General features: G+C 47.4%; 1 protein-coding gene across 1 annotated transcript in view; it reads right to left on the bottom strand.

The window, feature by feature from the left end:
* Positions 1 to 6,693: 6,693 nt before the first annotated feature.
* Positions 6,694 to 13,070, bottom strand: part of LOC146201251 (nicotinamide N-methyltransferase-like) — a 48,280-nt gene continuing 41,903 nt past the window's right edge. The window contains exons 2-4 of the mRNA XM_084592509.1: positions 9,092 to 9,462; positions 8,189 to 8,380; positions 6,694 to 6,961 (exon numbers count right to left, since the gene is read on the bottom strand). Of these exons, the coding sequence (XP_084448635.1) occupies positions 6,724 to 6,961; positions 8,189 to 8,380; positions 9,092 to 9,462 (801 nt within the window). The 3' untranslated portion in view covers positions 6,694 to 6,723. The remainder of the gene's footprint in view (positions 6,962 to 8,188; positions 8,381 to 9,091; positions 9,463 to 13,070) is intronic.

The following is a 13,070-nucleotide window of genomic DNA, read 5'->3' as shown; positions in this document are numbered from 1 at the left end:
TTCTATATACGTTTAAAGAACTCAGCCATGGTTTGGAATTCACTTGTGAATTGCCACAAAACAAGTTTTTGGACTTGGAACTCTCCTTGGAACCAGACAGATTCTGTTGGATGTACAAACCTCGGAGTCAAAAAGGGCTGTTGCCCTACGAGTCGGCTCACTCGAAAACAGTCAAACGAGCGATAGCCACATCACGATTAGGTTCTGAAATAATGAGATCATGTGAGCACGGCATGCAGGAAAGCTTCCAACTGCAGGCAGCACGGCTACTACGGGCAGGTTTTCCGCAGACAGTGATATCGGCAGTGACTGAAGATTTGCTGCAAAAGGTTATAGGCAAAAAGAGAAATGTTACCCAGGAAGGCAACAGGAGGGCGAGATCAGCCGTTGTGCCGTATTCCCACCGTGTAGCCCATAATTTGAAAAAAGTTGCTAATAAGTACAAGATTCCTGTAGTGTTTTCTGCCCCTTCCAAGCTAGCTGCGTTGTGTCACAGGATTAACAACGAAAAACCAAGAGAAAAAACCTGTGGCGTGAAGCATGCTAATATGTTCGTCAGGTGTAGGCAAGGGGTGATATACCAGATTCCGCTTACACGCGACAAAGTTTATATCGGACAAACCGGAAGGTGCTTAAACGAACGTTTAAGGGAACATGAGCGCTCACTTGGAAACGGCACTGGCTCTAATTTAGCACGTCCTTGCAGCGATTGCAAATGCATGCCTCGTTTACGCGAAACAGTTGTTCTAGGTAGAAGTAGGGATAGCGTAGCCCGGGAGTTGAAAGAAGCGTTCTTTATAAAAAGAAAGGGCTCGGATTGTGTGAGCGATGCCTCAAAGTCTTTGTACGAGTGAACTTGCCTTCTTGGAAAAACTTTGTTAGCGTTTTCGCTCACTACGCGTGTTTTAATCGTTGATTTCTTCGTTTTTCGTGAAGGTCTGTGCGCAATTTTTATCCACACGTGGTAACTTTCTATCAGTTTTTATCTTTTGCACAATTTCATTTCGTCAGTTTTTATCGGTTTTATACTTGTTACCTGCTAGCGATGTTTTATCTGTCTTATGGCTTTTTACACCATGTTTCATTGACTGTTTATGTCTTCAAGTGTAACTTTTTTCACTTTGTTTTCATCCATTTTCGAATTCAGTTCACTTTTAGCTTTTACCGTTTTTTGGCTCTTTACACCGTGTTCATTTTACTGTTTTTGTCATCAAGTTTAAACTTCTTCATTTTGTTTTCATCGCTTGTGGAAATCAGCACACTTTTAGCTTTATCACCCTGTTATGCTTTTATCGCTTTTTGGCTCTTTACCCCCATGTGACGTTGACGGCATCTGATTATCTTTTCCACTGCCTTCGTATATATTGTACGAGTTTCGTTCAATAAAATTCAGTTGTCATTAGCGCTCTTTCCTGTCCCTTCTTCGCTTCGCCTTCGGGCTTCTATCACGCTGTTTCACTCAAGTTAAATAGCTAGAATTACAACAAGCGCTTTTTTGTTTGCCACAGCCACCTTTAATTTGCTCGATAGCTGGTGGTTCACATCTCTGGGGAAAATGTGCATTCATGCTACAATAGTTCAGTATGTGTAAGGTGCATATCATATGTGTTCAGCGCAAAAAAAAGGTGGGAATGCTGCACATTTCTAGCTCTTTAACAACCCCTCCCCCCCCCCCCTTTTTCGTTTTTTTTTTTAAGAAAATTCAAAGACGAACAAAGAGGATGAGACGAAACGAGAAAAGAACATGAGCACAGAGCGCAGGCCTCCAACTGAATATATTTTGTGAAAGCAGGGGACTATAAGGATAGAAAAAGGCACAGGCAGGAAATTTAGGAATATGCTCGAAGCAAGGATAACAGGACGCGTGTGTATAAGAATACCTAAGAGTTCTGATGGTGTACACCTAAAGAATTCAATCTCTTTCCTTGATAGTGATGCGGTCTGCTCCGCTTCCCCACATATGGTGATGTAGTAACGCCTCGACAACTTCTCTTCCCGTTTTATTTTTGCCTTAATATGAATTTTACCTTTGTTTTCAAGATAAAGTAAACAGCCTTTGCTGTCGCAGCTCTTGCAGCCCAGATAGAGATTGCTGCCTGTGCCGGTGCGCATGCGTGGATCGCGCCGTGTCCCAGAGCTACTCATTAAAATAGCGCCCACCATCCAATTTCTGCTTTGTGTAGGATCGACGTTATGAGTCTCATAAACAGCATCCGAGGTGCATTTGGTGACCTAGCTTGTTCTGATGGAACGTTCTTTCTGCTTGAACTGAAATCTCTTTATTCTTTATTCAACGATTACCCCACTTAGCCCGAGGGCGCTACAGCAGGGGTTTACAGAGTTGAAAAAATAAAAACACATCTTTGTTTATGGAGCACTCTTGATGACCTGAAAGCACGTACCATATTCGCCAAAAGTAACCAGGCTGAGTGTTCCGCTTCTCAATCGGGCAGTGGGAAATTCGTACCAGCCAAGAAGCAGTGAACCTGTGCAAAGTAAAAACGATCTTCTATCCTCAGTTTTTAACAAGTTGTGACCTAGAAATTCGTGTTGGATTTAGAACGCAAGCGAGAAGCAAAACATGCAGCCTGGTTACTTATTTACAAAGACAGCATCTTCCTAAATTTCAGTTTCCTGCACACTTGCTCAGTTTTGAATTGTCTAAAACTATGAACCGACTAGCCCAATTTCATGTCTTAGACCCAGAAAATGTTAGTACAAACTTAATTTATTATAGCAGACATTACATCGTTAAAAACCTGTTTACTCAACATATATCTGTTGGGTACTTCAGGCACCATCCCTTGAAGCTCCGATAAGTAGTACGATATAGCCAACAACGGCCTCTGGACTTCTGATAACACTGCATAAAGGCCTTGATCTCGGGGACAAAACTACCCGTGAGACGCGCGCAGATGCGCCGCTTGTGCGCGCCGACGCCGCTGCGTTGAGTTGCACCGGGATTGCACGCCGCACAATCGTCACGAGCTGCGTCGCTCTACAAGTTTAGATAAATCCTGCGAGGACTCTCAACGACAGCGACAAACATACAACAGAGCTCAAGGAACAAAAATAAACGTTCTGCAAAAGAGCGCGTAGTACGTTGATTGCTGGCGCGAGCAGGGTTGGTACGGAGGCCGCAGGCTGCCAGTGTCAAACGACAAGCGCGCCCCCGCTTGGCAGGACAAGGAAGGGTGACACCCTCGGCGCCGGAGTTTGCAAACTGAATGTAATCTAGTAACGTTGGTTGTATCTTCATCCCCCTGAGTCGCCAGATGTCTTCGTTTCATCTGGGAGCCATTGGGAAGACGGATCCCTCTCTAGACGGACGCGTTCTATAGCTTTGCTATAGAGCAGGACGAGTCTTCCTCTGGTATGGACAGCGTCGCGCCAGACCTTCTAAACATTCTACCATCAAACGAGGTACTGAGTCCACATGCTATCGCATCCGAAGCTTAAAGGTGCTCCTAATTTTTCTGTGTAGGTGGGGCGCATGTGTTACCCTGCAAATACCAAGAAGGTATCGATCAATTGCTTGTTACACGCCTAGTTTGTCCAACTTTTTTTTTATTGTTTATACCTGTAAAGCGCTTGGTCGCAAGTCCATTATTGGCTTATGAAAACCGCACAACAAACGGGACATAGAACAGAAAACACGTGCACATAAATACTACGCTGAATTAACTAACGTGCTCCTCGTGCCCAGGAACCCATGTGATGGTGATGGGATCGGGAGGGGTAGGTAGAGTAGATATTTTAGCAGATGAGTGTGGGAGGGTTCCTGGGCACGAGGATATCCTCAGAAATGAGCGCGATCATGCGTTTTCTCGAGAACTAAGCTTCCGGGCGCCGGTGGATGTCCTTCCCAAACCTTCATTATACACCCCCGTCGAACCTCTTGACTACAACGCAATTGTTCACTACTATCACCGTTGCCGTGCCACGTACCCGTCACCACATCACACGCTTTCTCACATCGACAGCACGTACTGGCGAGAATTCCAGACACATTCGTTTCCATCTCCTCAATTTGCCCACATATTTCACTCCACGGACTTCCCACCCTACTGCACCACATGCAACGCCACCCCACCCACCCTCTACCATTACTTATGGGAGTGCCCACATCCCATCCGCGTTCCTCCCGTTAAACAACCCACCCTCTCCTCCTGGGAGGCTGCCCTTCTAGCCGCGCAACCTGCAGATCAGTTGCGGCTGGTCGAGTGGGCTATGCTGGAAGGAACAGCCAGATGGCTCCTGGACTAAGAGGTCCTCCTGGGAGTGTTTGCATTTTTTTTAAATAAAGTGTTTTCCTTCTCCTCCTCCTTAACTAATGTGCCAAATAGCCCGGCATCTTTCCATGATGTTATCGGCGTCGCTGCTCCGTTGTTGTTGTGGCTGTAGGAAGGCGGAAAAGAAAATGCACGGGCTTGCTACTAGCTGGCGCTGCAACTGAGCCACTTCCACTGCCTCGTGCGGACAAGAGAGAAAATAGAGGAGAAAAAAAAAGAAGAGGGAAAAAGACTCGCAAATTTTAAACACCTTTCTTTCTTTGCTCCCCTCACATTTGAGGCTCATACATATAGTGTGGGTACCAGGACACAGCAATGTGACAGCCAATGAGATTGCAGACAGACTAGCCAAAGATTCTCTGAACGGCCCTGTATTGCCCATCCTCCCGGCAACAGCGTACATAACAGCATCACGATTTCGGCGGCGTGCCTTATTAAGCACGCAGTCTGGATCTATTTTATCCTCGGATGACTACCTGCACCTCGATTCCTGGAATAGGAAATCATGTCAATCAAGGCAGACTGAGGTCTCTCTAACAAGGCTACGCTGTCGTATTCCGCCCCTAAATTTCTATATGCACAAGTCTGGTTTGGCGCTTTCTCCTGTCTGCGCATTCTGCGGGGAACCGGAAACAATCGACCATTTCTTGATATTTTGCCGCCGTTTTACCATGATGAGAAAGCGGTACTTAGAGAAGCCGTTACAACAGCTGGGTCTTAATTTGAGCAGCCAAATTTTATTATCGTTCGGTGCCACCATGCTTGGGTACAGCCACAGGTATGTTTTCAACGCCATTCAAAACTTCTTAATAGAAACAAAACGTCTACCTGGCTAATATGCTTTGAAGTTTTAATCTGTACATATAAATCTTACTATTCTCTTACTGCGTGCGTTAGTATTTACTCTTATATATTTTGGTTTATCATATTTACATTTCCTTTTCTATTCCCTAGCATTTATTATTTTTCTTTTTCCGATGTAGTTATACATCTCAAAATCTAACATCTCTGCACCCCATTTCTTGGCCGATCCCCCTGTGTGGGTATGTGCCATCACATTAGAGGAGAACAACAACAACAACGCGCTCCACAGCAGCCGTCGTCCACCACCGAAGCGGTGGCGGGTGTAATGACGGCCTACAACAAATAAAAATGCCGTGGCACGCTAGCCCCCGCCCCAAGCGGCGGTGACCTACCTGTCCCAGCCCCATCAGGGCCAGGAGCAGCCACCCACACCCGCCCTATCCGCTGCTCAATTGGCTGCATGTGAAGGGTGAATATATTGGGCGTTATATGACACACATTATTGCGCCAGATACCTGCGTATGCGGCAGGAATTACACGTGTCGTGAGAGGCATTGACACCAAGAAAAAGATAGGAGTCGTTCTTTGGTGCATGTGAAATACTACAATCATGGCAACAAAAAAAGTAGACGAAAAATAGCCACAGTCAACCGGTGCGATTCGAATCCGCGACATCTGAATGATGAGGCTGGTGCTGTGCGTTGCGGTGGGTGTTTCGTATCTTACGTATTTATGCTGCGTGTAACCTATCCTTGAGCTGTCTTCGTCAGCAATTAGTACCTACGACTACAGAACACAATAGAGTAATCGACGTTCTGCCTATTTGTATTTACATTTACGCAAAGGACTAGCTCTAACAAACCAGCCGCTAGTACCTAAACAAAGAAGCTCACCCATTTATTTAATGCAAATTCAGCTCGTTTCGATGCGCGTAAAATGACAGTGCTCTTATAGAGATGGGAAGCATAATTTTGCTCTAATGTCATACCCTTCAGGCATCTCTCAAGCAGGTCAGGCCACTTATGCGTTGTGTTGCTTGAAAATGCAGTTCATAAACATTTAATGCATGCACGGACCGGCTTTCGTCTTTTCGCGTGAGACGCGCCACTCGTCACACACACACACACACACACACACACACACACACACACACACACACACACACACACACACACACACACACACACACACACACACACACACACACACACACACACACACACACACACACACACACACACACACACACACACACACACACACACACACACACACACACACACACACACACACACACACACACACACACACACACACACACACACACACACACACACACACACACACACACACACACACACACACACACACACACACACACACACACACACACACACACACACACACACACACACACACACACACACACACACACACACACACACACACACACACACACACACACACTTATCGGGAGAATGGCAGTGTCTGTTGTCACTCGTGACGTCAACGTACACGGAAGATTGTGAAAGGACACAGAAATTGAACTGATTTTCTGTCAGCATGTTGAACAATGGTTCAGCGGCGCGAGACCAGAGGCGCGGATCTTTATTCGGGGCCACCACCATTAGGGCTTGCGGGCAAGCACCAGGAAGGATTTGGTGTAGTCGCTGACAGAGTGGAAGTACTCGCGGTCCACGATGGTCCACTCGAGGTCCATGAAGCCCGCGTCACGCAGCGCCTTCTCGACGCTGTCCTTGGTGAGGGTGACGCAGTTGAACTTGCCGGCCTTCATGTCCCAGTATGTCATGCCCAGCACGCCGTTCATCAGCAGGTGGCCGCGACGACGAACCAGGCTGTGCACCCTGCAACGACGACGCCAGAATGCGCTACAAAATTTATACGCACTTTATACGGTCACAATTCGGGTCAGGTCACGGACCAGTGCGAGGTCGGCTGCATCAAGGATCCTCAATGACGAACCCTACTATTACTATTGCGTTAAGTTACGTTGCCGGTACGAAAATAAAACAGTTCCGTGAGCCCTGCTGCTTTTGGTCCAGGCTGTCGTGGTGCACTGCGAAGGAGGTTTTCTCGCGGAATCTCAGATGGTTGTGGAATGACAGGCTTTTTTTATGGTATCATTTTGCTTACTGTGTGGGTGATTTCCAGAAGACGGTAGCGTGTGAAGCCTCCACAAGTGAAACTTCCAGAAGAGTTTCTTTAAGGGGTCCCTTCCGCAAAAGTTCTCATGGAGGCTCAAGTAGTCACTAATCCGCCTAGCGGCCCATGTTTGGTATTCTGACTGCGTCCACAGCAATCACCAGCCTCCCATCCGGCACTCTATAGCTGCCCACCTCTAAAAGCGACACCAAAATAGAGCTTGTCTTCAACACTCATTCGTAAGCCTACTCAAGGGAGAGAGCATCTCTCTTAAATTTAATGCAAAGCGTGCACACATCATTTCTACCCGATTGAGCAGCTATTTCGTTTCTGTAAACCTGCCTCTATAGGCTCAGCTAGTAAGCTGGGAGTGTGTTGGGACTGGCGCTAAACCCACATATACTAAATCTTCTAGCATGCGCCAATGTGAAGGGCGTGGTCTTCCTCTTTTCTTCGTATAGCCAACAACGTTTTCTTCTCTATTGGAAAGTCATGTAAATTCAAAGGCACAACACGAGCGAGCTTGTAAAGTGTGTACGAATGATCTGATACAGGTGTGGCTGCGCAGTGCATAAGTATCCTAACCCTCCGGAATGAGCTGCACCGTTTTTTTTATTCCCATAAAGTTTTATTATAAAATATCTTGAGCTTACTTTTTATTCCTCGCTCCAGGAATAAAACTTGAGTTGTAGATTATCTCGAATTATAGCTGAAGCAAGTGTTTGCAGCAAGCTACCATTTAAGAGTAGCTTCTTTATCCGCGTTAATATGTAACTTCTACAGCACTCCTTCTCCTGCGTGGCAGCGCTGTTGCGACGTGCCTTCAAAGCAGCCAGCAGGCACGCGTCAGTTGGCTTTTAGTGTCATCTCCTGAATCCGTCCCACTGTTGACAGGGCATTTTAGGGAGCAAATATGAGCAGCAACTAGCCTTTTGATGACCCTGGCGTAGGTGTCCAGGTCCTGGATCACCGCTTCGAGCAGCATCGAGGTGACGACCACGTCGTAGGAGCCTTCGCGGTCGTGCTTCTCGGGAAGGAATTTGCCGAAGTCGCGGTTGTACAGATCGCACGCCACGACGTCCAACACGCGCGACCGCAGCAGCTCCTTGAGTTGTGCGGGCCTGCGTCATCGGTCCACCGCTTCCCAGTGAGTGCACTAAACACGCAGTAGTGAAAACAAATGGCACAGTGGAACGGGCTGCTGGAAATGACAGGCTAAGGGAGAAGCAGGAAACTGTGGTTTCATTTCCTTGTATCGGATTGTGACTGCGTTGTGTGCGTGTGTCCTCTGGATTGGATGTAGTGTCATGTAACGTTTTTTCATATATATAGTGGCGTCCTTGAATAAACGGGCTAGGCTGGTTCCACCTCCTCTCTACCAGGCTCGGATACATTCCTTCGGGTAGAGGGTAGAAAGGGTGGCCATAGCTGGACAGAATCTCACATGCACGTCTTCGCTTGGATAAACGCTGAAGCTGTAGGTTCCGTTGATATAACAAAAAACAGGTATGTGGGGACAACGTTTAACCGTGCAATAAAAACATTTCTGCTTATATCAAATATAGAAAGAAATAGCTGTCTTTCACGTAGTTTGGATTACCTTTAAAAGTACGCAAGTTCATTCATAGGGCTGGGCAGTGAGCGGCGCAGTGCTATAAGAGCGCCTTGTCATCAGCGGTCACCGCAACATTACTACAAAAGTGCGGAAATCCGCACAGCCCTACGTCTCTCATACTTCCACAGAGGGCCCAGTGAGCGGGTGTTTCCCTTATTAACACTCCTCTATAATTAGCGAGCGGATTTAAGGCCCCAGCTCGTTTACAGATGCTCACCCCTTTGCGACCAGTTGCGCGGCAGAGGCTAGCATGCCGTTGAGGTTGAGCGCGTTGTCCCGGTCGTCGCGCAGCCAGGCCTGCAGCAGAGCCCGCGTCTGGTCCAGGAAGTGGGCCACCACGAGGCCGTCCACGTGGGCGCTCAGCAGCAGCGGGAACTGCACCATGGGCCCGCAGCCGAGGTCCAGTGCCAGTGGGCCACCAACGGTGCCGCGCGACAGCCACCGGTGGGCCTCCTCGGTAAGCAGCCGCAGCTCTCGCACGTGCGACGGGTACACCGAGCCGCTCAGCACCCCCGGGTCCAGCAGTTCCCGCAGCCGCTCCATGGGCACCAGACGCTCCTCGTCCTCTTCGTCGGCGCACCGATTGTCCTGCGACGCCAGGCGGATGTCCCTTTGCATCCGTTGCCAGAACAAACCGCTTGGTCAGACAGCCAGGTCCAGCGCGGGCGACTGACGCAACTACAGCTACTACGCGCTCAGGTCGCGGAGGTCGACGCAGATGAGACTCTGCTCAATGAATTCGCAGTTCCCGCATTTCGCCCTCAGTAAACTTGCCTTTTATTTGCCCTCGTTGACGAGACTCCGGCTTCGCAGTGCTAGATACCTCTAAGTAACACCTTTTGGTTTGTTTCGGTTTCTGTGTTTAACGTTCCCAATTAAGCTTCGAGGCATGCCGTAGGTAGAGGGCTGCATCATCAATCACTTCGATTACCCAAGATTCATTAACGTGCGACATATCGCGCAGTCAGCCGCGGCCTGGAGCGAACCAGGGCAGCCCTGTTTCATTTAAGTTTATTACTCTCTAAGCCGGTCAGGCGATACAACTGAGAGGAGTGGAAAAGGAAAAAAAAAATTAGCCTAATGGTGTAGCGAAAGCTACGGCCCCCTGATTACTTTAAGGTTCAGTTTATAGTGCAGTTATCTGTCTTCTTCTTCTTCTACGGCCGGCATACGGTAACACGGTGCCACGCCGACGGCTCGAAATCCTAGCGCAGTGTAGCTTTCGCTACAAATATGTCTTATTCAGGAATGCACACATCATTAAGCACGTCATCCCAAGCCACAGATGCTTGTCGGCTTGAACCCTGCAGTCAGGTGCAGATCATCAGCACAACTTGCAAGTAATAGCAAGTACATAGAGAAAGGGCGAAAATGTGTCAATAAAACAAAGATATGCAAGTAAAATTCCTTGACCACTGAAGAATCTGCAGTGATCAAGGAATGTTTATTTGCATATCTTTGCTTTATTCACCTGCAGTGGAGAAAATTGTTGTTACTGCGAGTGTAGGAAGAAGGGAAAGAAAATGCATGGACCTCATACTGGCTCTGTAGCTGAGCCACCCCCGCTGCCTCGTGTGGACAAAGGAGGAAATAGAGAAGAAAGCAAACAAAATCGCTGTGGTTTAGCTTGCGGTTAAACCTGGAGTTACGTGAAAGCAATCTGCATGGCTATGCTTAGTTGGGCTTTAAAGTAAAGACATGGCTTTTGCGCATAGTAGTTTACTCTATGGTTTGATCTTTATGCCATAGGGGAATCACTTCACTTATGAGCACCCCTTGCCTCTCGTCGTTGATCATTCTCATTCGGGTGTAAATACGTCTAGTGGTATTACATCGCCTCTACGTCGAACTCAGCGGCACCGCCGTCACATCGTTCGAACGAACCTTCTGTCCTAGCACCTCGCGGTTGTCGGTCGCCTCCACCAACTACCGAGTTATCTTACTTTACTTCTTCGTCTTTTTCTTATTTTCCTTGTTTTCTTCCTTTTCTCCTCTGTTTTTTTTTTTCCTTCATCTTCTTCGTTTCCTTATTTCTTTCCTTTCCATTCTTTTTCTTCTTTGTCTTCTTTTTTACTTCTTTTTCTTCTAGTTCTTTTTCTTCTTTGATTTACTTCTCTTTCTTCTCTTTTTTATTCTTCTTTTTATTCTTCTTCGTCTTCCACGGGGCCACGCCGACGGCTTGAAAACCTACCGCAGTGCAGCTCTCGCTACCACACTTGCCACACCGTGTGCATTAGCGGCCTAAAACACCTAGGTACGACCACCGGTGGAAGACGAGTCGCGCCGCATATGGCGCGGGCCTACGATTCCAAACCCCGTAGGGCAGCCACCCTTTTCGCCGCCTCCGCAGTGTAGAGATGCGAAAACTTGAGCGTTGCTGCTGCACAGGGTACATCGCGCGCTCGTTGTCGAACACAACCAACGTTCCGTTTAACGAATCAAAATTAATCGGGGTTCTATAATTGCTTTACAGGAAAGGAAAGGCGCAGTATCTGCCACTCGCAGAATCCCGCTGCCAAGAGGTGTGCACGGGCCGAAATTTTGAGCCCGAGTCCGGCCCTGCGCGGCACACTGATTTAAGTCCCGGGCCCGGCCCGGCTCGACTCTGATAGGGCCTCCAGCGTGGCCCGGCCCTGTGCTCAGAAATAAGGCCCGGGCCCGGACCATCATGGAATAATTGCAGTTGAAGCGATGATACAGGAGGAAATAATTTAAGGATGAGTTTATTCAAGATGTTCAAATATTGAGTTCTCAAGTTTGAAATAAAAATTTTGCTGAAATATTGATACAGAACATACGTATAATTAACAATTGTTGTGCAAAATCGGGTTATGCATTGAATTGAGGCATTTTCGGCGCTCCTGGACCCTTCTGTTCGGTCACTGACTGCTACCAAAGATGCGTTCTCGGCGAGGAGGAAAGGCGGGCCGACGCCGAAAAAGGATTCGGAAGCTCTACCGTGGGGAGGACGCGGGAAAATGCTGGGATTCTACTTATCGCACTACGGTCGTTTTTGCGCTTTAGGAAAAGTTTCATGTGTCCTCGTATATGCTTGCGTGCGTGTGTGAACAACTTTTATTTCCACCAGAATGGAAGCCCCCTACTCCCCACCCCTGGCATGCATGCCTAGGGGACGGGGGCCGCGACCTCCGCGATTAGAGGCAGTTAAAGAGGCCTTGGTTCCTTACGGCCTCTTCCGCCAGGCGGATGGCTTGCTTTTTAAGAGTTGGGTCCTCGCTCCCCAGAAGGGTTTCCGAGGCTTCTCTACTAAGTATTTTTGTCTCAGCCCCTGGGGAGCTAACGCATTCCCAAATTACGTGGTTGAGGGTCCCTTTCTCCCCACATTGCTTGCATTTATCGTCCTGTCGCTCATCTTTCTAGACGTGATAGGCCCAGACAGGGTGGACGTAATTCGCATTTTAGGAAACGTAGAGCAAAGAAGACAAGGACAAAAAAGAAGGAAACACACACAAGCGTTTATCACAACTGATTTTTTATTAGAAAAGCTAACAGAATATATAGGGTACAAAAAATTATGAAAGATATGAAATAGAGGAGGTGCATTGACAAAAATGTGGAAAAAGCAAGTCTGGAAAGATACACAAAACACGTGAAAAAAACTACTTGACAACTGATTCAAGGTATGTAATCTCTACTTTTGTTAAGTTAATGGATGCTTCGCTAAAACACTTATGCCCTCCTTGAGTGATATGGTATGCCCCTATAATTTCTATTGTACATTGATTGCGCGAGGTGCCAAACACGACAGTTTTAATGAAAATGGGATGGCATTTACATTTCGGGCAATGTTTAGGCAAATTGTCTTGAGCTGTTGGGGATAAAGAATTTCCATGTTCAAAGAGCCGGACATTCAAACAACGGCCAGTCTGCCCTATGTAGTATTTTTGACAAGAGGAATTTTTTGAATTACCTGCGTTCTGCATGTACATACTTAAATTTATGGTTAACATAGCAGCGGTCCTCACTTTTTAACGCGTCTGCCTTTCTTCTAACCAAAGCACACACATTTGACAATTTCGTGGGGGCTGACATTACTGTGCCTACATCATACCGATTAGCGACATTCCGCAACCCATGTGAAAAACGGTGCACGTACGGCAGAACCACTGGTTTCCTTTTATTGCTGCACAACTTAGACTTTTTCGTGTCCTTTCCCCTTCACCCAAAGCAGGCGT

The sequence above is a fragment of the Amblyomma maculatum genome, chromosome 2 (assembly GCF_055883805.1).
Source record: "Amblyomma maculatum isolate TAMU_Amacu chromosome 2, ASM5588380v1, whole genome shotgun sequence".
NCBI classification, from domain to species: domain Eukaryota; kingdom Metazoa; phylum Arthropoda; class Arachnida; order Ixodida; family Ixodidae; genus Amblyomma; species Amblyomma maculatum.
This window is presented reverse-complemented; position numbering and strand designations above follow the sequence as displayed.